Source organism: Gallus gallus, chromosome 1 (genome assembly GCF_016699485.2).
Source record: "Gallus gallus isolate bGalGal1 chromosome 1, bGalGal1.mat.broiler.GRCg7b, whole genome shotgun sequence".
Classification (NCBI taxonomy): Eukaryota; Metazoa; Chordata; class Aves; order Galliformes; family Phasianidae; genus Gallus; species Gallus gallus.
This window is the reverse complement of record NC_052532.1, coordinates 80,513,495-80,537,830: the sequence shown is the minus strand read 5'-3', so window position 1 is coordinate 80,537,830 and position 24,336 is coordinate 80,513,495. Positions and strand designations below refer to the sequence as shown.

Sequence of the window (24,336 nt, the reverse complement as noted above, 5' to 3'; positions counted from 1 at the left end):
AGGTATGCAGGTGTGGGTATGGACCCACATCAGTAGTGTATTGGGAAATTAAAACATTTCAGTGGCTTTGTGCAGAGCTGCTCCCTGTCCCATGCGCTGTAACCCACAACACACAGGTATCTTGTCTGTCCCTGGAAAGAAGACACTCAAATTCATCCTGTCAACTCCTTCACGATGAACTTTGTCTCGTTCAGTCCCTGTGAACCTGGGTGCTGTGGGTGAAGGAGAGAGCCTTGGCCAGCTGCTGTTCCTCATTGCTGCAATCCTTCCCCTTCCGCAACACCTGTTAATTTTTGATGGGTTTATCCCAAAAGAAGGGACTGGGCACTTCTGGCTTTGTGAGTAAAAGCTGGAGATAAAACGATCCCCTTTGTGGTCAAGGAGAACTAAAGGAAGCCGTAACGTGGGACTGAGGGAAGAGAGAAGGGCAGTCCCCTTCAAGAACTGTGCTGGCCCCAGTGAGGAGTGGCAGCCATATGATCAGCCCTTTCTCTCATAACACAGGGGGGATTCTCCGTAAATCACCAACACCAGCCTATTGGCTGCAGCGTGAGCTTGGTCTTCCTAGCATCTGTATAAGGTTAAACACCATCTGTGCACCTGAACACATCTGCAATGCTATTTGCAGGGTCTGTTTCTTCTGCCTAATTTGTGCCCCTTGGAGCACATGGACAGAGGTATATCAGACTAAAAGGATGTCTGGGAGGGGTGGTATTACAAGGAAAGTATCCAGGCAGTTGGGGTGTTCAGGGACAGTGCTGTCTGGGAAAGGCAGTAGAGCAATTCTTGGTTTATTCTTCGTGTTTGTCGACAGTGGTAGGACTTAGCAATGACTGGGGCTGCAGAGCTGCTAAGGAAGTTACCACACGCAGAGTGAAATCTTGCGTTCTTTACTCCTGGGAATATCTCCAAGGTAAAAATAAGCAAGTACTATTTTCAGCTGAGCAACATAAGCAGAGTTTGTCCCTTAATCACTGATTAAGAGACTACTAAACTGCCAGTTTAGCCTGTTCTTGCTCCTTACTAACGTGCAAATGAGTCTTTGAGTTCAGCTTGTTCCCTCTGTCCTGACTGAAATAGCTGAAAGGGCAGAGCAGAGGGATAGCACTGGGCACCTTTCTGGTCTGGAGAGAGGACCTCCAGTCTCACATGCAATGCACATTGCACTTCAAGCCTTCCCAAAGTCTCCACCAGCTCCTTTGGGATGGGGACGAGCAGCTCGCCTCAATGAACACTGGCATGAACACCCAGATGATCTCCTCAAACACACGTGGTTCAAGTCTTCCAGAAAGTGTTTATACATCATAAAGAAACAAGAAAGGGCTAACACAGATAATACCCGACCTGAGGACATAGCTGTCCTGTCTATCATTCTAATAGGTAGTGCCTGAAAAGTGCTGGTTGAGTGTCGGATGCTCAATGTGGAGCTAGCACAGCCTACAGTCATCTACCATGTAGGCACAGCATTCATTCACAGACATACGTAGATATCCATCTGAGTGTTTTTCATGCTGGCGCCTCCCACTAAGGGGACATGGCACACACAGAAGTAGATCAGTACTTCAGCCAATTGATACTAGTAATCTCAAATTTCTATTTCAGCTCAAGTGTAGAGGGAAAGAGAGAGACAAAGAGACTGACCAACATAAAGGAGAAAAAGAGATCTATAAAATCTTGCTTTGCAGCTCATCCAATGACGGAAATACATGGTGTGTAAACCTTGTTTCTCATCAGGCTGATTCATTTTCATACAGTGTGCACTGAATCTCTCGTTCCTTGCACTATTATTTCCACTAACATCACTTATCTCTGACATAAGCCAGTTTTCTTAAGAAAGACCAGAACAATGTTTTCTGACTGTTTCAGGAGAGGACATGTACACCCCACCCCTGCTACCAAGTCTGAATTACTGGAAAATATATTTATAAAGTATTTGTAAAGATAAAGCATCTCCAAGCTCTCCATTCATTGCACTATTGTTAAACCTAAGAAGCTAAGACAATTGAAATCTGCTGGCATGGGAAAGCAGGGAGACCTAATGCTGTTGAAGTGACCTGCACATGGATGGAGCGGCACTCGCCGGGACTCGGTTGCTGGCCCTTTGCCTCATGGCCCCCTTTGCTGCAAGCTCATGCCATGAGCTCCACCCTCAGTCTGCAGTCAGAAGAAGCTTCTCACAGGTTACCATGGGACATCCGAGTCTCTGAGCAGGGAGCGAATTTGCAACTGAGTATGTAGAAGCTGACCAGCTTGAATGCTTTCATTTCTCATTGCCCAACTCACTTAATCCAGCATCTAGTACGGTTGGATGGATATGTTCCCTCCTAACACCTTGGTCATGGGAAAAGATGCTACATGGAATTTTGGTTAAAAGTCACCTAAAGCTGGAAGGTCATGGGGAATAGGAAGGCTTCAGGGTGAGCCCCTAGGAAGGTTTCTATGGGCAGAAGTGTGATATCTCACATTCACCACCTCAGCCCGGACCTGGCTGCAGATGTTTGGAACTGGCCTGAGGTCAGCTCCGGTGTTTCCTCAAGATTAAGAACCAACAGTCAGGCTCAGCGCTGTGATCTTCAGCCTCAAGAGTCTGGGCTCAGACCTGCATCAGCCTTTCCAGCATTCGTAAACTTCCAAGCTCAAGAACTTGTGAGCTGTGCTGTCCCATATAAGACCACCTGCACTTACTCTATTTTTTGCTTGAAGAAAGCGTGTCAGACAGGGACTGTGGTGTTGGGTTTTGCATCCTCTGTCAGATACAAGTATACTGTCATTTTATGGAATCACTAAAAATTATTTTAGGAACACTAACTAGTGTTCCTAAAACTGTCTTCCCACCCTCAAATGTTTTGCTGCTCCTAGTATGTTAATGAGTAGCTTGACACTCCTATAGCAGAACTTTCAGGATCCAGTGGTTTTGGCAGAGTAGCTGCAAAGGGCATTTTGTTTAATGAAAGGACTAAACTTTACAGTGACCTTCCCTCTGTATAGAGTGAGATTTGGTCTTTGGATGTACATGATGGGCCGATGAGCACGGAAAATACAAACTGGCTCCCTGTGTCCCTCTGGCAGTGAGCATGCAGGTGCTTTCCTCCTGCACTGGGCACTGGGGCAGGTTCCCTACAGATTCCTATTGTCCTTTCTACAGAGGCATGATTTACAGCGGTGCTGGGCACCTGCCGGTGCCACCCGCCGAGGTGGCAGTCCTGGTGGCTCAGCACCTCTGAGAATCAGGCCGGGGGTCCCAGCAGGGGCAGGGGGAGCGGGGCAAGGGGGAAAGGAGGAGCAGGCGGTGCTTGCTGACGCTCAAACACAGGTCTTCTGATGAAGGGACCTGCCACAGGGGGAGGCCTCTCGGCCTCCACAAGTCAAACTGTACAGAGTCACAGTTAGTCATCATCATCGTCATCGTCGTCATCATCGTCGTCATCATCGTCATCATCGTCATCATCATCGTCGTCGTCATCATCATCGTCATCATCGTCATCGTCTTCAGTATTTATCTTCCCAGAAAGCACATCCTCTATCCAGTCCTCCAGCTCCTCGGCTGTGGGCAGGTCATCATCATCTCTGATCTCCATCCAGACACTGTCAGCCTGTGGAGACAGGTGACAGGGATTAGCCACCCTCAGTCACACGGGAAGAGATTAGATTTGTTGCTAATGTTGTGGTGAGGGCTGGACCACGCATGGGATGCAGGGTTGGAGGTGGCATTAGCTCCCTCCCTACTACAGCGTGTGGGCAGGAGCAGCCACAACACACCGCTCTACCCAAATGTTGGGACTACCACACCCCCCATGAAGTGCTAATGGTTCTGACTATGAGAAGTAGGACTGCTTCATGTGTCTACAGGAGCATATGGTGCCGCTTGTTCTGTGTTCGATGTGAGCCTGCTGCCCTGTTCCTAATCCTACACTACTGTTACTTCCATAAACTGGAGAAGTGAGGGTGAAATTCAGTAACAAGATGCTGTTTAAAACACAGTTAGAATGTATGGTCTAAATTACAGCTATTAGCCAGAGACAGGAAACACAGCTTAGATTTGTCTCTCTGGTTTCCTATAGGTTCCTTGAGTAAATGCCTTGATAAGCTCCTTTAGCCTCCTGTTACACAGAGGTGCTGTGAGGTTCTCTCTTTCAGCGTTTGATTTTGCAGGAGCAAGAACTTTCCATATGTCAAATGATAGCTACAAACACGCACCACTTCCTTCTCTGTCTGTGGTACTTAATTCTCTTTGTTGTACGGCTTCCTAAAAAGCCAGACCATGTTTAGAATCAGAGAGTCACAGAACAATTTGGGTTGGAAGGAATCTTAAAGCCCACCCAGTTCCAAACACCTACCATGGGCAGATCTGCTACTCACCAGCTCAGGCTGCCCAGGGCCCCATTCAAACTGGCCTTGAGCACCTCTGTGGATGGGGTATCCACAGCTTCTCTGGGCAGCCTGTTCAGTGCGTCACCGCCCCCATAGTGAAGAATTTCCTCCTTATGTTTAATTTAAACCCACCCTCTTTCAATTTGAAGGCATTGTCCTTTGTCCTCTCACTACAATCCCTGCCAAAGAGTCTCTTCTCGTTTTTCCTGTAGGCCCTCTTTAGGAATTGGAAGGCCTCAGTGAAGTCTCCCCAGAGCCTTCTCTTTAGGCTGAACAACCCCATGTCTTTCAGCCTCTCTTCACAGGAGAGGTGCTCCAGTTCTCTAAACATCCTTGTGGCTTCCTCCAGACTCACTCCAACAGATCTGTGTCTTTCTTACCCTGTATATCTGCTACAGTATTTTCCTCCTAAAACACCAAAACTGTAACAACAACAAAAAAGGACCACCGAGAGGCATGCAGCTCTTACTTCATGTAAATGATCCTGTTCCAGAGCACAGGACCATTCAGGTGGCAAAAAGGGACACCTTCAGATATGGTAGGGGGAGTAGGACCATCGAGGTGATGCTGTGCAGAAGCAGCAGCAATGGTCTGAAGTGCATCATGGTGCGAGTTCTGAGCCACAACAGTGTGACAAGCCAGTGTGGGCCTCTGGGAGCTTTGTGTTTGTATTGGTAGGTTTTTAGAGAAGTGATAGGGTCACAGAGGTTATGTCCACTGAAGCCAACAGGCGTGTTTATTTATACTCGGCTGTGTAAGCCCTACTTTGTACCTGTGTAACTCCACTGAAAGCAGTGATGTAACACTGAAATAGCAAAATGAGCTCAATGTTTGTTTTAGATATCACTAGCCAACCTAGAACTTTCTTAAATCTCTCTCTTGAGGAACAGAAAACAGACTTAGGAGGAAAGAAATAAAATCTGCAAATACTACAATCAACAACCTGAAATATTTACTATATCAAATCTAGATAATGTAGGAGTTTTTACAGGTCTCTCAGTGACTGTCAGGTAATAAGGCATATGTTCCTGCCTGATACTGCTTTTTATATGATTCTCTTGCTACTGACAGTCCTACTTTTATGAATGTCCATTGATAGCTGTTTAATGTTGCTTTGACATGACTTAAACACAGCCAACTGCAATAAATATAATAGAAACACCATAAGCTAGTAATGAGGGCAAAAGACTGGAAGACTTGGGGCTCTATTTCTAGCTTGTCTGTTCCTCTCTCTCATGATTGCAGGTGACAGAAACCACCTTGGTCCTCTTCCCTTTTCTCTCTCTCTGCCTAGTGGTCTGACAAATGCTGCCCTAAAACACTGGACACATCCAGCCAGCACTGCATCTGCTTGGGCTTGGGCACCAGGCAAACAGCTCAGCTGAAGTACATCTACACCAGTGCATTTAGCATGGGTAACAGGAGGAGCTGGAAGCCATTGTGCTGCTGGCAAACTATGACTTAGTTGCCATTACTGACACATGGTGGGATCTCTCCTAGGACTGGAGTTCTGCAGTGGATGGCTATAAGCTCTTCAGAAGGGGTAGGCAAAAAAGGAGGGGCAATGGCTTGGTTGTATGTGCTAGAGAATGTCTCAGTGCTGTTCAGCTTGGGACTGGCAATGCTAAGGTCAAGCCTCTATGATTCTAAGCATCTAAGGATGAGGAGAACAGCCACCAAGGCTGACATCCTGGTGGGGGTCTGTTACAGACCACCTAACCAGGATGAAGAGACAGACAAGGCATTCTAGGAGCAGCTGGCAGAAGTTGTGCAGTCACATGCCCTTGTTCTCATGGGGGACTTCAACTTCCCTCATACATGTTGGAAATACAACGTGGCCCAGATGAAGCAATCTAGGAGGTTCCTGGAGTGTGTGGAAGATAATTTCCTGACACAGCCGGTAAGAGAGCCTACTGGGGTAGGAACCCCATAGACCTGCTGTTCACAAACACAGGAAGACTGGCGGGAACTGTGGAGGTTGACAGTTATCTTGGGCACAGGCTAGACCGATGGGCTGAGGCCGAGGAGATTAAGTTCAACAAGACCAAGAAGTGCCAGGTCCCACACTTTGGTCACAACAATGCCAGGCAATGCTACAGGCTTGAGGCAGGGTGGCTGGAAGACTGTGCAGAGGAAACGGACCTGGAGGTGTTAGTTGACACTCAGCTGAATGAGCCAGCAGTGTGTCCAGGTGGCCAAGAAGGCCAGTGCCATCCTGGCTTGTACCAGAAATAGCGTGGCCAGCAGGAGCAGGGAGGTGATCGTCCCCCTGTACTCAACTCTGGTGAGGCCGCACCTTGAGTACTATGTTCAGTTTCAGGCCCCTTAGTGCAAGGCATTGAGGCTCTGGAGCACGTCCAGAGAAAGACAACAAAGCTGTGAGAGGTCTGTAGCACAAGTCTTCTGTGGAGTGGCTGAGGGAACTGAGGTTGTTTAGTCCGAGAAGAGGAGGCTCAGGGGAGACCTTATCGCTCTCTACAACTCCCTGAAAGGAGGCTGTTGAGAGGTGGGGGTCAGCCTCTTCTCCCACGTAACAGTAATAGGACAAGAGGAAATGGCCTCAAGCTGTACCAGAGGTGGTTCAGGTTGGATATTTGGAAAACCTTCTCCAAAGGAGTGGTGAGGTGCTGGAACAGGCTGCCCCGGGAGGGGGTTGAGTCACCACCCCTGCAGGTGTTCAAGAAACATTTAGATGTTGTACTAAGGGACATGGTTTAGTGGGCAACATTGATGGTAGGTGGATGGTTGGACTAGATGATCTTAGAGGTCTTTTCCAAGGTTAATGATTCTATGATTCTATGACTCTATACTCTGTAGCTCCTAAGACAGCCTGAGCACCTTCCTTGCATTCCTCACTTGCACACAGGAATGGTTGGGTCTAGATGCTTTTTCCCAGGGGAAAAAGCCTGTTTTCCTTGCACTTAACAGAAATCTTAACAGAAATCTTACTAATGCCTGTAGACCTACTTTCTGCTTTGAATCCCATAATTTCAAGCATTCTAATCATGGGATCACTGGATTTTCGGATGCGCGCTACTCACGTCTGTGACATTCACAATCCCAATCTGCGGCCTGAACAGGTCAATCTTGAAGGTCTTCTCCCAGTAAGTGATGAGCTGCAGGAGCAAGAAACAAAACTCAAACAAGGATCTTTGCAGTATTCCTTTGCATAAATTCAACTGGAAGGGCGATGAGAAGGGTACCATGCATGGAAGCACATGAAGGAATGGAAGAGAAACTGAATGCAAGCTTGGCCATCGCTCATGGCAAAGAAACGTGCCGTCTCTGGGGATGCTGCTGAGACATCACTCAAGTGAGCAGCTCCTAGTGACAGCCCATGGTGCAGTGCCCCTTCCTTTGCATCCTGTGCACACACCCAGGCTATTCCTGCGCTCCTGCGCCCACATCCACATCCCAAATCAAGGAAGGAAACCAGCCCCTGCCACTCACCAGAGGAAAGTCGTCAGGGTCAATCCACACAATGCTCAGGTCAGGATTATCAGTGTTGTCCCTGGCAACCTGCTTCAGGATTTCCAGGAACTCAAAGCCATCTGAAACGACAGAGGAACCTCTCCAGCCCTCGCCTGCAAACACCCACCCACTTTCGCTTGTGGGGTTTTCTGACTCCCTTCACCCCCTATAAACACAGGAGTTGTTTGTAATTCTCATTAAAATGCTGTCTCCCCACTCTTTCTTCTGATAATAAGGCTTTTAATTTGGACCATCCTCCTCGGGTATTGAAATTAGTTACACATGAATTAATCCTCATAATCCCTCCATGGAGCGGAACAATGTAACTGTTTTCTTGTGGCGAGGGAGGAGACAAGCCCCTAAGAGGCCAAAGCTGGCATTGAGAATCACTGATTCTGTGGCCTTTCAGGAAGTTATGCCCACAGTTTTCCCTGATGCATGTGACAGAACAAGCCCTCAGTACATTCTCAGTTCACACAACAAGACAGATTCAGAACTGGGGACAAATCTTGGTGCCCAAACCCCAGCTTCCTTGCTGGCTATGGGAAAACATACAACCTGCCACACCAATTAAACCAGAAGTCTGTGCTAGGCACAGATTTGGTGACAGCTGTGGCAAAGCTTCAGAGGTGATGGATTACCTCCAGGTGCCAGGCTGGGATGGAGATGACACCTGTTTTTCCAGCCAGCCACATACTTAAGTCCAGCCTGTGTAGGATGGTGTGGTCAGGGCAGAGCTTTGAACCAGCTGGCAGAGGAGAGTGAGGGTGGTCCCAGGGGTTTGTTAGCAAGAGAGGTTAACCCCTGTGCTGAGGATCAGAGGGGAGTTGGACAACAAAGCAGATAGTAAGGGGGTATGAGAAGGGGCAATTCTGGGGGCTAAGGAGCAGACCTACACCTTCCTGATGGATGAAGAGTCATGCAGTGAAGAAAACGGCCTCCTACCTGGGTCATCTTCTTCAGCAAAGGCCACGATATGGATTCCTTCCATGTCATCCTCCTGCAAACAATGAAACATTTATTGATGGGCCAGAGAGAGAAGACCATCTGGGTGGTTGCTGGAGATGAGAAGTGCTGGGATACCTTTGAACAAGCAGCGCCATCTCCAAGAGGAGATTAGCTGAGGCACCACTGAGACACCAGAAATGGGAACTGAAGTAAGGCTGAGTTGTGGAGGTTAGCAGGCACCTAGCAGGTTATCTGGGTAGCATTGCTGAAAAACTGGGGCTATAAATGAGGTGGGCAGTCCAATGGCAAAGGTGGTAGAACTTCTCTGATGGTGTGGGGCAAAACCTTGGTTGCTGAGAAGGTTGAAACCCATCTAGCATGGGAATTTGTGTTCACCTACCATGCCCCAGATCACCTAAATTCACCGTGCTCAGCCCTAAAGTATGCTTGTTTGAGTCCAGTAAAGGAGCATTCCTCATGCTGTGGGGGATGATGTGGATTAATTGGGCATCCTTTGGGAGGTGAAGGGTCTCTGCTCTAGACAAGGGTCTTCGTGAACAGCGAAGGGCACTGAGTAGGAGGCTCAATTTGGGATTCAAATGAATGGAAGATAGAAATGACAGCTTAGTGGGCTGCTTCTCTCTGTGAGGTGTGTGAGCAATGGGTAATGATATTGGCAAAGGCCAATTGATCCACCAGCTGGTTCATCATCCGCCTGCTATGAATGTCATCTCCCACGGAACGGCTTCGCATTCCTCACCCACTGCTGGTCCCGGATTTGATTTCAATTGGTTTTAATGCGAGAAGAAATTCCCATCTAAATGCTAATTTCTTTTCCATTCTGAGCTCAGAGGTGACAAAGCCACCATCAAAAACTGAAAGGAAAAAAAAACCTGAAAGATTAAGTAGAAAACATTATCTTTAAAAACAACAGCTAATGTAGGGCCATTGGTGGCATCTTTGGGGAATATGTTTTCACAGGGGTATTCTGGGCAGGTTTTCTCTGGGATTCAGAGCACTTACGGCTGGCAAAATCTACAGCGTTCCTTTTTCTCCATATTTACCAGCATTGTCAGACAGGAAAATACAAATATATATATGAACAGAATATATATATATATATACACGCACCAATATAAATACATATATATTCTGACATTCAGTAAAGTAAGCCAAACTGGAGTAATACCAATGAAGCCACTGGTGCTGTTCTGAACTTGCAGTGAGACCTGAATCCATCCCGTTGTGGTGTAGATGCAGGTCTTGTAACAGAAGAACATTTTGTATTTCCAGGCTGTTTTTTAAGCAGATATCCCACCGCTGACAATTCACACACTTCTCTAGAGGTTATTTCAGAATGTATTCGGTATGAAATCAGAGTCATTGCCTGTAATATTTCGGTCTTACTGAAGCCTATGAAAATAACTTGGAGGGACTTAGTGGATCTAGGAAGCCATATTCTACATGGAATCTGTATTTCAAAACAAAATGAAAACCTACCATGCCTAAGTGACTCATAACTCTCAGTACAGTTTATTACCTCTTGCCTTGTTGTATTAAAGATTCCCAGGGTTTTTGGTGCTTCTGACTCCCACAGCATTTCATGTTATTATAGTGAATGCTGTTAAAAATGCTGTACTGGGATTTTTGGAAGAATGATTGCATCTTCTGTAACTTCTATAAGCACCTGTTCAGCTTTGTTTTTCAGCATTCAGCTGGCACTTAAAGTTCCCTAAATGGCTGTTAACGTCTTATTCATCCACGGTGAAGGAATAATTTGCAATTCACTATTTTTCTTTATTTTTCACCCTTTCCCCCTTCCCCTACATTTACAGACCAGGAGAGCTCTGTGTGTGTGTTCTGCTCCAAACTGCTGGTTAGTACTCCGTAATTGCTGACTTGCAGCTTGCTCACACCACAAGAAGAGCAATCAACACACAATTTACTCCATAATCTATATAATCAGTTGAACTGCTTGCCCTCGCTTGCATTTTGAATTGTACAGTTGCTCTTGTGCAGTTTCCATGAGTCATTCGTTTGGTACAGTCTCTGTGACTCCCTCATCTAAAGGATGTCCATTAGATGATCCTTGCCAGGACTGCTCTGCATCAGTGTCCCATGGTTGAGAGATTCTCAGCAGCAGACACCTCTTGTCTTGGCTGAAGCAGTTGCTTACCTGAGAATTACTTCTACTTTTGGGAGAGAAAAGCCATTTCTTGGGAATTAGCTCTTTATGCTACTGGGAAAGAGTGGCTTTTTTTGCTTAGCCAGAGGCTGGGGCTTAGGAGCAGCAGTTTAGTAGCCAGAGTGGGTTTGTTTCTGGTTGGAAGCTAGCACAGGATGCAAGGCTTCATCCTCACGTGTACTTACCCATGTCTCAAACATGTCTTCTGGGCGCAGCTTCCGCAAGGTGGCTCTGAAAAGAAGACAGAAAGGCTCTTTGAGGATATATCCAGCACCATCACATGCAACACCGCCACTGTCGTGGGCGAGCTCACTGGGCCACATTCGACTGATGTCCCAATTCAGCGCTGCAAGCCACCACATTTCGAATGCAAGTCTGGGGCAGGGTAGGTCATCTACTTTGATGTGCGGCGATAAAACCGTGCCCTTGGCTTCGCTGGAATTGCTGTAGCCACTCCTTGTGCCTGGGAAGATGAGACACCACTCTGTGCTGGGACATGCTGGGGCATCAGTCCCACACATGGCAGATTGTTCCATCCAGGCTGAGAGCATAAGATGAGCCATTCACTTTTGTTTTGCTGCCCCTGGGCCATTCATACTCTTGTTTTCCTATGGGACTCTGTTCTCTTTTAGCAGCTCTACCCCAGCTTAACTCTACCATAAAAATCCCCCAGATTCTGTTACAGCAAAGAAAAACCTCTAGCGAGAAAAAATATATCATAAGAACCAATGGAAAGAAAATGTAAATCAGCCAAAGCCTGGTGGGTTTTTTAAAGTTTTGTTTTTGAGAAGCAGTTCACAAAAGGTGAGAAAAGGAATAGTAAATGTTTTCAAACACATCTGCAGCAGAAAGCTTGTCAGAAGGTCTGCCTGGCTGAGGGGTTTACAACAAAGGGACACAAGGCTGTGGCAGATAAGCACAAGGGCCTCTTTGCGTCTCTGCTGACTGTGGCATCAGTGTTCCAAGCAGAGCAGCTCTTAATGACAGAGAAGCCCTGCAAGCTGTTGCAAAAAGAGTTGGTCAATTAGGTTTTTGGAGAAACTGGTAAAGTGAGTGGCAGCACATCGCCAGGATGAGGGGGTATCAGTGAGATGTGAAGCCTGTTGCTTATGTTTGCCTCTCTGCCAGAGCAGTGGAAACAGGGAATGGATGTTGAGGTTTTTAAAGGTTCCTGATGGCTCGGAGGAGCCTGTTAACATTCACAGCATATGCCTTGGCAGGATCATATGCATAACGTATTCTTACATAATCTGAAAAAAGCTGGGAAATAGGAAGATGACAGCATTTGCTTATCATATCCAATTATTCACATGGTCCAAACCAGGCCTGACAGAGACGAGTTACAAAGGCGTCTCCAGAGAGCTGAGTGTCTTCATGATGGATAGACATATAGGAAGTAACACATTTGCAGAAAAACAGCCCTGATTATACAGGTGCAACAATGGGCTCTAAATTAGTTATCATTAATTATTGCCTCTAAGGGAAGGGGCCCAGGTGTTAAAAGCTGAGAAAGCAGCAGTTCCAAAAACAAAACAAAACAAAAAAAAGGTTGCAAATGGTTGGGAAATGGCTAAGAGTGAAAGACATCATATCATTATAGCGATAGACAACTCCACTGTGCATTCGCCCTCACTGAATGCATTTGTTGTCCAGAATATCCCATCACAGAAATGATATAGGACAACTGAAACAGTCACGTGGAAACATGGCAGTGGTAAAGAAGGGGGTTTGGAATGGCCTCTGTTTTGTGGAGATTGACTTAACGAAAATTCTTTGTCTTGAAAAATAAGTGATTGAAGAGGGATTTGGTACAGAGTGTGAAAAATGTTTACCATTCACAAGAAGTGAACCAGGCTAGTCATTGTTTGTCACAGCACAGAACCTAGTAGGCACACAGTAAAATTATAAGGCAGGTGGTATAAACTGAACAAAGAGGAATAATCTTTTGATGCAATACACAATTCAGCTTTGGAACTCCTTACATTTGGATACTTTATGCAGCAAAATAGAAATGAGGTGAAGAATAACTACAGAATTTGAAGAAACAAACGCTAAGCACAAGGACAGGGCTACAATTCTTGACCCAGCAAGTGTCCTCATTGCTGTTTGACAAAAACTGGAGATTATGTTGGATGAATGCATATCTTGTACTTGTACCTAGCTTTTCAGATACTTTGCCTGAGCCATTTTCTAGGGGCAGCTCTTGGAGAAAGGAAATTCGGTGACAAGGATCTTTGAGTGCACTCACATGTTTCCACTGCAATTTTGTGCTGATAGAGAGCTTGCCTCATTAGGCTATAGTATTTAGCCAACTGTGTTTAATCATCTTGAAGCTGCTACTTGACAGAAAGAGCTTGAGAGAGAAGATGGGAAGGAAGTCTAGGAGGTCAGCAAAGTGACCTGAGAGTACATGGAAGATAGAGGACCCCTTCATAATTCAGAAGAAGCAGAGATCTGTTAGCAAGACTTGCATTCAGCATCCCCTGTCTCTAAACCCTGTCTGTACGCGAACACAAATCTCCCTGTTTGTGGTGCCCTAGCAGCATCAATGGCCCAGCTTTTCTTCAGCCCCTTTCAAGTCCCTTAGATGTCTGTTGGGAAATGCAGTTTGCACGAGCCTGTGTGACTGTCGTGTTCTGTATTTATTTTTAAGGATGCAAAAGTAATAGAATTATAGAATATCCTGCGTTGGAAGGGACCCCCAAGGATCACTGAATCCAACTCCTGGCTTCACACAGCACTACCCAAAATGGAAATCCCATGTCCAAACACTCATAGAATCATAGAATCACCAAGGTTGGAAAAGATCTCTGAGATCATCTAGTCCGACCATCCACCTACCACCAATATTGACTAACCTGATCTCCTTCTATGATGGAGTCACCCACCTGGTGGATGAGGGAAACGTCAACGTAGTATGTTGGTGGTTCTATGATTCTATATTGCCCACTAAACCATGTCTCTTAGTACCACATCTAAACATTTCTTGATCACCTACAAGGACAGTGACTCAGCCACCTCCCTGGGCAGCCTGTGCCAGTGCCTCACTACTCTTTCTGAAAAGGCATTTTTCGTAATATCCAACCTGAACCTCCCCTGATACAACTTGATGCCATTCCCTCTAGTCTACTCCTTGAACCCTGGCAGCTTGGGGCTGTACCCACTGCCCTGGGCAGCCTGTTCCAGGGCCTCACCATCTTCTGGTGAAGAACCTTTTCTTAACCCCCAGCATGACCTTCCCCTGACACAACTCCATGCCATTCCCTTGAGTCCTGGGTCTGTCACCAGAGAGCAGAGCTCAGTGCTACAGGCTGCCATGAGGCCTTCCCTCAGCCTCTTCTGCTCTAAGCCAGACAAACCACGGGACCTCAGCTGCTTCTCATACACCCTGCCCTCCAGACCCTTCCCCATCTTTGTAGACCTGCTTTGGTTGCTCTATAGCAATTTTATGTCCTTCCTATGATATGGCACACAAAACCACTCTAACTGAGGCCACACCAGCTCAGAGATATATCAGGTCAGAACAGTCCCGTCCTAAGACTGGCTGGCAGTGCAGTCCTTAATATAGCACCTCATAGGTAGCTGTGCCCTTGTACAAAGGCTGCTCTGAAAGTAATGCCTCCTATGTTATTATTTTGGCCCACGATATTAGAAGCAGATGTCAGTGTTACGCCAGTAGAGGTTGAATCTTTCCGCCAATATTCTGTAACATGTTGTTGCCATGTGACAGATGGCAGCAGAGGAGCAGTCCAACGGAGTGAGGTCCGATATGGAATAGCGCATGAAGCAAAAAGTGTGTCATTTAATTCCTCCATGCAGAAAAAAGAATGGCACACAGTGACATTCACTGACACTTGTAGAGCATTTGTGGACACCAAACAGGGGATGTCAGCACACTGAGGCAGTGGGTAGAGTGTTTCATCAGCAGCAACAGTGATGTAGAAGACAAGCCATGTTCCGGATGGCCGTGTACAGCTGTCATACCATGAAATGAAGAGTGTCTTGATCAGCTCATCCACGTGAATCAGCAGATTACAACTACAGAACTATGTATGGAGCTGAATATCAGCTTCAATGCTTTAGAAACGACGGTGGCAACATTGTGATATCACAGTTTGTGCCAGATGGGTCTTATAAATTCTCACACCGGAGCAGAAAGTACACTGTATGCAAGTTTGACAGGACCTGTTTAACAAATACAAGGCTGAAGATTACTATTTCCTAGATTGCATCTTTACGAGTGACAAGATGTGGTGTCACCACTATAAGCCAGAATCAAAATGGCAGTCCTTAGAGTGGTGACATATGAATTCCCTATCAAAGAAAAATTCAAGATCAGCTCTCAGTGGATTAAGTAACGTGTACTGTCTTTTGGAACAAAAAAGAGGTGATCCTGACGGATTTCCTAGAACCCAGACAAACCATCAATTCTGACCACTACGTTGTGATGCTGACTAAGCTGAAGGCTCAAACTTTCAGATTCAGGCTAGAGAAGAATACGCCTTTCTCTTGCAACATGATAATGCCAGGTCTGAAGACCATGGAGCAGACTGCTAGTCTTGGATGAACTGTCCTACCATACCTACTGTATAGTCCGGATTTGGCACCTTCCATCTTTTTGGGCCAATGAAAGATGGACTGCATGGGCAACAACACCATCATAGCAGCTGAGAAACAGTGGATCACCTCCACTCGCACAGATTTCGGCGAGAGTGGCATGTAGGCTCTTGTTCACCACTGGTGAAAATGCATTAGTAATGGTGGCGACTGTGTTGAAAAGTAGTGCTTCATGGCTGAGAATTTGCTCTATCAAGACAGTGTTATTGTGCTCTTTGCATCTGTCATATTTTCCATGAAAATAAAGAGGAGGTATTACTTTCAGAGCAACCCACGTTTTTAACCTTTTATGTGGAATAAGGGAGTAGAAAGGTTCACCAAAATCTCAAGAATGGGTCAACAAACAGCCAGTATGTGGTAGTCATCCTCATTTTTACTGAGAAGGGCTGCCCTGGAGAGGCAACCTGCAATGAAGGACACCTTTGCCCTCTTACCATGGCCAGGAGCATCCTGTCTGCTACATACCTTTTGTGTTCCTTCACAAATTCAACCAGCTCCTCTTCTGTGTAAGGTTTATCGGGGATGTGAACAGGCTCATCCATGAATGGTTCATAGAAGTCCACCTCGTTCATCTTCAGGCCCAGTTTCTTGGCAACCTGTGGCAGTTCAAATGGTCACAGGTGAGTGACCCTGAGGTGCCTCTTGGGCACCCAGAGCCTCTGCTGGTGGAAGAGCTGAGGCTAAGTTATTTTCTTTCTCTCAAAGTGCACTCTTAGTGCAGCCAGAAAAATATGAATGAATCTTTCCTTGCAAAAAAGACAAACAAAAAAACAACAACAAAAAAAAACACTGATGCTTTCTACACTGCCTGTGTCAAGCACTGTGGCAGAGCAAGGCTGGAGTCCTTGTCCTGCAAGCCTAATGGAGCTGGTTCCCAAATCCAGATCCCAATCTGACTCCACACTGCAGAAACGGCCTTTTATCTTGGAACAGGGCCAATGCAAAAGCAGGCACAAATACTACAAGTTAGAGGAATACTCAAAATGAGAAGCTAGAGCCAGATACTAAATCTAGGAACATCCTGAGATTCTGGAAAATGCTGTATAAGTGGTGGATTTGGAAATTACAGACAGAGCAAGGCTTTGTGATAAACATGGCGTCTTCTTGCACAGTATGCCTCTGCTGATTCATATGTCTTAATGACCCCTATTTGAGCAGCTCTCATTTATTCCATAGAGTAGTTCATTTCTTTCTAGGTGTTGCACATGAGGAGCCTAAAGCCGGATTACACCTATCTTGTCCACTTGAGACGTGACAGCCTCAAATAGCAAAGGAGGAGATGAGCTACAACAGAGCAAAAGACTCCCAGTCCTCACTTACGGATACCAGCCTTGATCTATCTTTGCAGTGACATGCCCACTGTGAATGTGCAAGTGATATAGCTTGTGGTCTAGGAGGGCCAGGGGCAGATGCAGAGATGAAGGAAGGTGGGAGCACTGTTGACTGGATGAGTTGTGTAGTTCACAAAATTACAGCATGGTTGAGGCTAGAAGGGACCTCTGGAAGTCATCTGGTTCGACCCTCTTGCACAAAAAGAGTTACCTGGAATAGGATGCTCAGGGCCACTCTAACCCTCACACTCAGTTTTAGGGAAGGCCTGCTCTCAACTTCTTGCTTCAAAGCCTACACCTTTGCAGTGGAAAGGCTTTAAGCTGTGCAGAAAGGAGTCTGTGATCTCCCATGGTGAGGTGTGTGGATGCTTACCCCTTTGTCGAATGTGGCAAAGAATTTGACATATGGCTGGAAGTGTTCAGCAGCCTCTTCAAATGCCTTGTAATCTGTAAGGAGAAAAGGGGAATGGAGGAAAGATTTCATAGACATCTGGTCTCATTCTGATCAGTACAGAAGGCACCAGGGATGAGCAAATATAAATTATTACAAAATACAGCAGATGACAGTACTGTGTTTCTTACACATCTTCAGGATTTACAAACAAGAACCATTTCATGTAGAGTGAACAGAATACACTTTGTGCAGCCCCACTACAGATCCCAAAATGCTGCATTAAGCAGAGGCTAAAATCAGCAGCCCTGTGAAGCAAGTCCAAGAGTGACTGCTGTTGGTGTAGGAATGGGCTTATGCACAGTAACAGCAGAAGTTCACTTGCGACCCTACCTCATCCTCCAGTGATTATTGCACTGCAACCTTTTGTCTCCTTAATGTTAATGAGCAGGAACATATAACTCCCCAGCACCCCCACCAAGGCTCCAAGCCCCACAAGGAACATATTCATCTTACGTTCAGAGTCTTCTCCTTTGAAGTAGCCAATGAGTTTGATTTCGTCATCAATTTGGTCAAAGGCTTGAAGCTCCAGCTTGCTGTTTATGATCTCCACAGGGTCTTCTAGCAGCTGCCACGACAAATGCATTTGATAACACAACAATTTGCAGCACCAACCTGACTGCCACACTGTGTCACTAGCTGCTTAAGTGGGGAGAAAGAGGTCACCCAGTTTCTCCGCTGCACCTTGTTTGGTGCTCTCCGCCTCTCTGTGAGGAACTAACTGAGAGACATAGGTCACCTTCAGAAGGAGCACTTAATAGTTTCACTGCACAGGCTGAAGCATTCAGAGGGATGCTGAGAGAGGTGTGGGTGACCCAAATAGATGCTGCAATGGGAGATAAAGTGTAGTAATTGCAGCTGGCTTTGGAGAGGCTGTGAAGGTGGTAGAATGGTTGAAAGGACTGCAATATGAGGACTGTGTTCCTCTGTGAATGAGGGATATACTTGTTTTTAAGTGTAGCTTGCTGGAAGAGATTATTATGAAGAACTTGTTTTTGGAAAAAATATTTAAAAGAACATGCTAGAGCGTGATCAAACAATGTTTTGGAGCAGTGGGAAGTCTAGAAGTGAAATTTCCTGGCTGATCCACACATGCACGGTGGGTTAAATCTGTTCTTTGGCTCCAGACACATCACAGATCCGATGAAGAAATTGGAAGACCAGTATGCTACTTTATCCTGGTTTTCGTCCAATCTTGGTTTTTTAACCAGACACAGCTGGTGGAAGGTCTGATTTGGTCTGATTTATTTATTTGTTTTGTTTTGTTTTGTTGTGCCAAGCAATACTGGTGTAAATTGGGTGTGGCTTCACTAGGAAAACAAATGCAGGCATGCCACTGCTTAGCCTATTGAGGAGTAGAGGAACACTGGGTCTGTTTTCCTTTGAGATCAGGCTGCCCAGGTACCACTGATGTGTTTGCTTTTATTTCCCTGCTTTTCTAGGTGTTTTTCCTTGAGTGGAAAACATAGCAACAGAAATCCTTACTCTCCTCCCTTCTTTGCAGAACTTGATTTATTAGTGGTGCACCACAGAGCATGGCAAACGGAGCCTTGTGAGGTTCCTTATGCTGCACCCCTTACCAGTAATGCTCCGCTGTGCACATCTCCCTCCTGCTGTTGTGCTGTTGGGGTTTAAGCCACATAAATGGGGACTCCATCACTATCAGGCTGCCAGAAAAGCCCTGCTTTAGTTGGAATTTATGTGGGATTGTTGTTTGCTCCCCAGTTGAGCAACCAAATACTCCATAAACAGGAAAGAGAGAAAAATATATTTAAGATGTAAGTGGTTGGTGGCATATAAAGGTGCTGGCTTTTCTGGGAACTCGTGGTCAGTCAAGCATTTGGGAAGTTGGCGAACAACATCATTTGCATGCTGGTGTGCAGCAAATGGGGATGGAGTTTCAAATAGAGATAACCTGTGTTTTTTCTTGCAAAGTGAGTGTTTGCAAGGTCTTCTCTGAGAGGCTTTATCTGAGCTTATCTGTGCTTACATCCAAGAGGAATTCCACCAAGACATCTGTGGCCAGTTCACCGTCAAATTCAATCAACCGCTCCTCCTTAAAGACATAGAGACTTCCCTCTTCAACCAAGCCTGAAAGAAGGAGACAGGAAATATCATGTGGTCAACATGTCACTAAAAGCATCACTCTTTTTTACGTTGGAGCATCTTGTTGGTTATTCTAGCAACACCTCCAGGGGGAATGCAGTTGCCTGTTGACTTGGTTGGTCCAGTCAGAAATAATCCTAATGATCTCCTGAGCCTAGAGGAGACTCAACTCTGCGAATGTAAAAAATGACCAAGAAGCCAAAGCAAATTTTAAACTCTCGAATGCTTAGCTTGCCTTGGGAAAAGTTAGAAGCATTTGTTGGAGATGGTGCAGAAGGCAGGCTGGCACAAGACTGAGCTGAGGACTGGATGCCGCAACGTCTTCGTGAAGGCTCCAAGATGAGGAGCTCTCAGCCCTGCAGTGCAAAACGACAGGGTTGTGTATTGCCTTCTGGAGAAGCAGAAACTCTCTGCTTAATTTTCACATACACCGTCACACTTAGCCTCTAATTTAGGAGAGAAAATTACAGTCCAGTATACAATGTATAGTAAGTCTCTGGCCTTAAGCCTAGTGTGGTATTTATGTACCACTGTCTTTTCATGCCATAGTATTTCCATATTCTTTGTGGAATGAAATATGAAAAAGTACTACACAGCTACTAGAGGGCAGCTGTTTCGAGGGGTGGAAACAGAAGGATCAAGGGTTCCTCTTATATCTGGGGAGCAACTCAGGAAAGGGTGGCACATGGTTGCCACTGCAAGGCTACAGTTCCTATTAGTGGCTGGGGATCACCCTTCCAGGGGACAGGTGGTATGTGGGGACACATGTGATGCCTCCATAGATGTTGGTTCTGCATCACTATATCAGAGCTTCTCTGTGCAGGAAGAGCATGAAGTTTTCACACCGTGCCATCCAAGCTGTTCTGGAGATAGCAAACATGGGACTTACCTAGCTTTTTGGCGAGTTTGGCATCCTTCTTGGAATCCACCATCCCAAATCCGATGCTCCTAGGCTCCAGAACCTGAGCTGCCAGCTGTGGGGAAAACCAGAATCCAGCATGAGCAGCAGGAATGCTGGAGGACATTGTGCCCTGTCAGGATGGCACAGTAGGCACAGATGACCCATATTTTGCTCCCAGGCAGCATCGATGGGTGGCACACATCACATGTTGCCTCTTTGCTGAGATAAGGCTGTCTGGAGGTCATAAGGGTTGGATTTCTTCCCACTGTGTCACGGCGCTGGGTTTGCTGGTGATACCACGTGCTGCCAACTGCGCTTTGACACTTGGGCATCAGGAGAGAGTTCCCAGCCACACTGGTGACACCGAAGTAGTGGGAACAGCTGGGAGGAAGACTTACATCTGCTGACAGAGCAAAAGCTCTCTCCTTCCTCATGCATCAGTGGTCTCTTACAGGCGACTGTGACACATAGGTACTGCAGATGTTTTAATTCTGGGAGTGCTAGGTGGCAGGCAGCAGTGGCTGGAAAATTGAGGGTGGCAGAACTATCACTGCTTACATATGACTGAGTAGCAAAAGCTCCCTGGCCTTCTGAAAACAGCAGTGCTACACCACCAAACGCTCCTGGCCATCACTGTGTCTCCTTTCTGTCCTGGGCCCTCCCTATATCAATCCTTTATTGCTTGTGTTGTTGCCCCTCTGGAAGGAAATCCAAATCCAGCGGTGTTTAATGCCCCAGCTTGTATTGAGCTGTGGGCCAGTCAGAGGGTAACAGCGCAGCAATAAGACAACGTGGTCAAGCTAACACCCTAATCAATCTCTTCTGCTGTGAAGTGCCTCAAGTCCCATCTCCTGTCTTGGCTTCAGCCAGCTCCCCAGCTCTGGGTCCTCTCTTCTGTTTCCTCAGGAAACAGGGCTAATCCCAGCCACGCTCGTGTTTGTCACCTTGCAGCATTGGAAACTGCTGCCCCATCCCCACCATTTTTGATGAAGGGGCCTCTTGGTGATATCAAGTTCCTGCCTGATTTGTGAAAATAGATATCTGTGGAAAGGAGAGACGCGCTGCAAGTGCCCTGCGGTGGGGACCTTGTGAATTCCACCCTGGTGCCGTGGACATGTGGCGGCCCTGGGAAGCAGGCGAATGGCGTCCTCATCCACAGGCACCCTCCGGAGTGGTAACACCATCTCGAGACCCCTGAGCAGCTGTAACACCCCCCCCCCCCCTCCTTCTTCCCCTGCTCCACAGATGCCTCTGATGCCGACAGCCTCCTTGCTGTCCCCCCATCGCGCCCTGCCTGAGGGAGCATGCCCCATCTCAGCTGCTGCCCCATTCCCATTCACAAAACCCTACTGGATTTGGGGATAGGGAATAAGGGTTGGAGGCCTCTGGGATGTCCCTATTAGGGCACGGCCACCTCCAATCACTGGAGGGAGCAGCAGAAAGGCTGCAGCCAGAGAGATGGCGGGCTGATTTATGGTAGTGCCCTCCTCCAGGGCCCATTTCAGCACCCCTTCAGCCTCAAAGCCGGTTTGAATGTCACCCAGCGCCACTGTGTCCACGGCCATGCGTCCCCTCAGCTCCCTGCTATAAATAGCCCCCACCTGCAGATGGCCAGCAATTGCAGGGATCATGGAGGAAAAGTCTCAAAATCCTGGGGGAAAACGGCAGGCACCCTGAAGATCTGGGCTCTGGGACTTTAGTCAGGCTAAGGGCGGTGACATTCATTTGAAGGACAGGGTTATCTTCTCCCTGCCACCAAATGCATGTCCCAAAGTCCCCCTAGGAAGACATCCTCCACCATCACAGCATCTCAGCTTCTTTTTCCAAAAGATGGCCCCTACAGCAGTGCATACCCAGATATCCCCTTCACAATTTCATCAAGGAACAGGAACACCCAATTACCTTAACCCCTCGCAGCTACCTGGCCTGCTGTCTTTAGGAGGTGCTCCATGGAATAAAGGCATTGCGTTGCTTTGCCAATCTTCTCCCACTCTCTACCAATAATTTGAAATAAAAGGGAGGCTGCAGGTCAGAGCTCTTGCTTACAGAGGACGCTGCCTGAGTAGGGTACAACAATGGTCTATATTCACACATCTGTGGATAAAGCATCAGAGCATTGGTCTGATCAGTCTGGTGTCCCATCACCTGGGCCTTGTTGGAGCAGCTCATGTCCAGTATAGCAGCAGGAGACGGGCACCTCTTGTGTGGAGGTGACTTTACTGGGGAAAGAGATGGAGTCTGTGGGATCAGAAGCTTTAGGGGACGTGTTAGCCACTCCCTGCACTGAAGCAGTTGTGCAGACCAGCAAGAGGCTCCTCAAAGTTTGAGGCTCTGGCTGTGCTGAGACAGGAGGTAAAACGGAGAAAGCCCAAGGGAAGAAGGCTGTCCAGTCATGTAAATACACTTCATCTAGCTCCAACCATACTGGCTACTTACTTACATCTGTTAGTCAAGTGCCAGACACAGCCCAGGCAGTTTGAGCCCTATGGCTCTTGACTAGCGCATGCAGGAGATGGTTAGAGTTTCTTGGGGGTGTTTGAAGAAGCTCAGCAATGTGCCTTCATCATCTGAGGCTGTGACACCTGCTGCAGACAAGTGGTTGGGCACGAGCAGGAGTGAGAGATGTTTGTAAAAGTGGAGGCTTAGATCAGGAGTAGCATATGTGAACATGCAGCGTATGCAAGATAGCTCTTCAGGGGTGAGTGTGTGAGCATGGGAGCTTGCTGGAAAAGAGTAGATGCATCTAGAAAATTAGTGATGGGATGAAAGCTTCTTTGTGCAAGACTGTGGGAATGTGCACCTCATTAGGGATTGGGAGGCAAAACAACGGAATCACAGCATGGCTGAGGTTGGCAGGACCCTGTGAGTCCATTGGCTGCAACCACAGGTCAGCAGGGACACCCAGAGCAGGGTGCCAGGCCCACATCCAGGTGACTTTTGGGTACCTCTAGGAGGAGACTGCACAATCTCTCCTACAGGCACGTTTGGAGATGTCCCTCTGAAGAGGCTCACCTCAGGAGAAGATGAATGTGAATAGATGAGATTGCGTATAGACAGTGTGTGTACAGAGGAGAGAGTGTTTGTGTATGTGTGCAAATGGTGGAACTATGAGCTCTGCTGTCAGCCTTTCTCCTTTGTTGGAGCTTTCAGGATAATGAGATAAGGAGAGAGCAGTACAGCCCATGCCAATCCACAGAGCTCTTCATTCCTCACTGGGAAAATGTTTCTGCAACATGAGACTCAGTACAACTCTTTCCACTGGCACTGCTGGAAGGTAGGGGACCTTTGCAGGCTGCCTGTGCCTACAGTCACATTTTCAAATGCCAGCTCTGTGGGGCTGGATGTTACTCCTGCTTGCTGCTTCCCAGTGGGGCAGGTGGGTCTGAGCAGTGCCCAGGTGTGCACGCATTCCCATATCTACATTTGAACCCCATCAGGCAGCAAAATATAGAGGATGCCAGAGGCATGCAGCTTGGCTGGTTGCCCCCAGCTCATTACAGTATCAAGCATCTGTATATCCCCTTACAGTATTTTCTGATTCCATCATGCAAGTGGGATTTGAATGCAGATAATGTTTCTGATCTTGACAATCCTTCTGGCTCAGACCTTTGGGTCAGAGGCGGCTGTAACGTAAGAACACAGCTCCTACTCCTTCTTCTCCCTTTAAATTCGTATTGCTTGAAGTCTCATCCAGCCAGAGCCCCTGCCTTTATGTCAGCCTCTATAGCGAGCAATTTAACTTCAACAGCTGCACGGGGAGATGGGAGGGAGAAACTGCCCCGGAAGAACTGGGCTTAGCTGGTCATGCAGTCCCTGAGGTACATGAGGAGGGGAGGCAGGGCTTAGAGCACAAGCAAAGACAGCACGGGCTTGTAAGCTTGTATCCCATGGACATTTTGCAGCCTTTATCTCATAAGCACAATGCCTCTGCAGTGCATTCTTTCTAGTCATGGGG

The 24,336-nt window shown here is 47.0% G+C and overlaps 1 protein-coding gene across 1 annotated transcript in view; it reads right to left on the bottom strand.

The window, feature by feature from the left end:
* Positions 1-1,274: 1,274 nt before the first annotated feature.
* CASQ2 (calsequestrin 2) overlaps positions 1,275-24,336 on the bottom strand; it is a 32,140-nt gene continuing 9,078 nt past the window's right edge. The window contains exons 2-11 of the mRNA NM_204526.2: positions 20,370-20,454; positions 19,365-19,465; positions 17,831-17,942; positions 17,297-17,370; positions 16,058-16,188; positions 11,161-11,206; positions 8,788-8,842; positions 7,822-7,922; positions 7,413-7,487; positions 1,275-3,593 (exon numbers count right to left, since the gene is read on the bottom strand). Of these exons, the coding sequence (NP_989857.2) occupies positions 3,387-3,593; positions 7,413-7,487; positions 7,822-7,922; positions 8,788-8,842; positions 11,161-11,206; positions 16,058-16,188; positions 17,297-17,370; positions 17,831-17,942; positions 19,365-19,465; positions 20,370-20,454 (987 nt within the window). The 3' untranslated portion in view covers positions 1,275-3,386. The remainder of the gene's footprint in view (positions 3,594-7,412; positions 7,488-7,821; positions 7,923-8,787; positions 8,843-11,160; positions 11,207-16,057; positions 16,189-17,296; positions 17,371-17,830; positions 17,943-19,364; positions 19,466-20,369; positions 20,455-24,336) is intronic.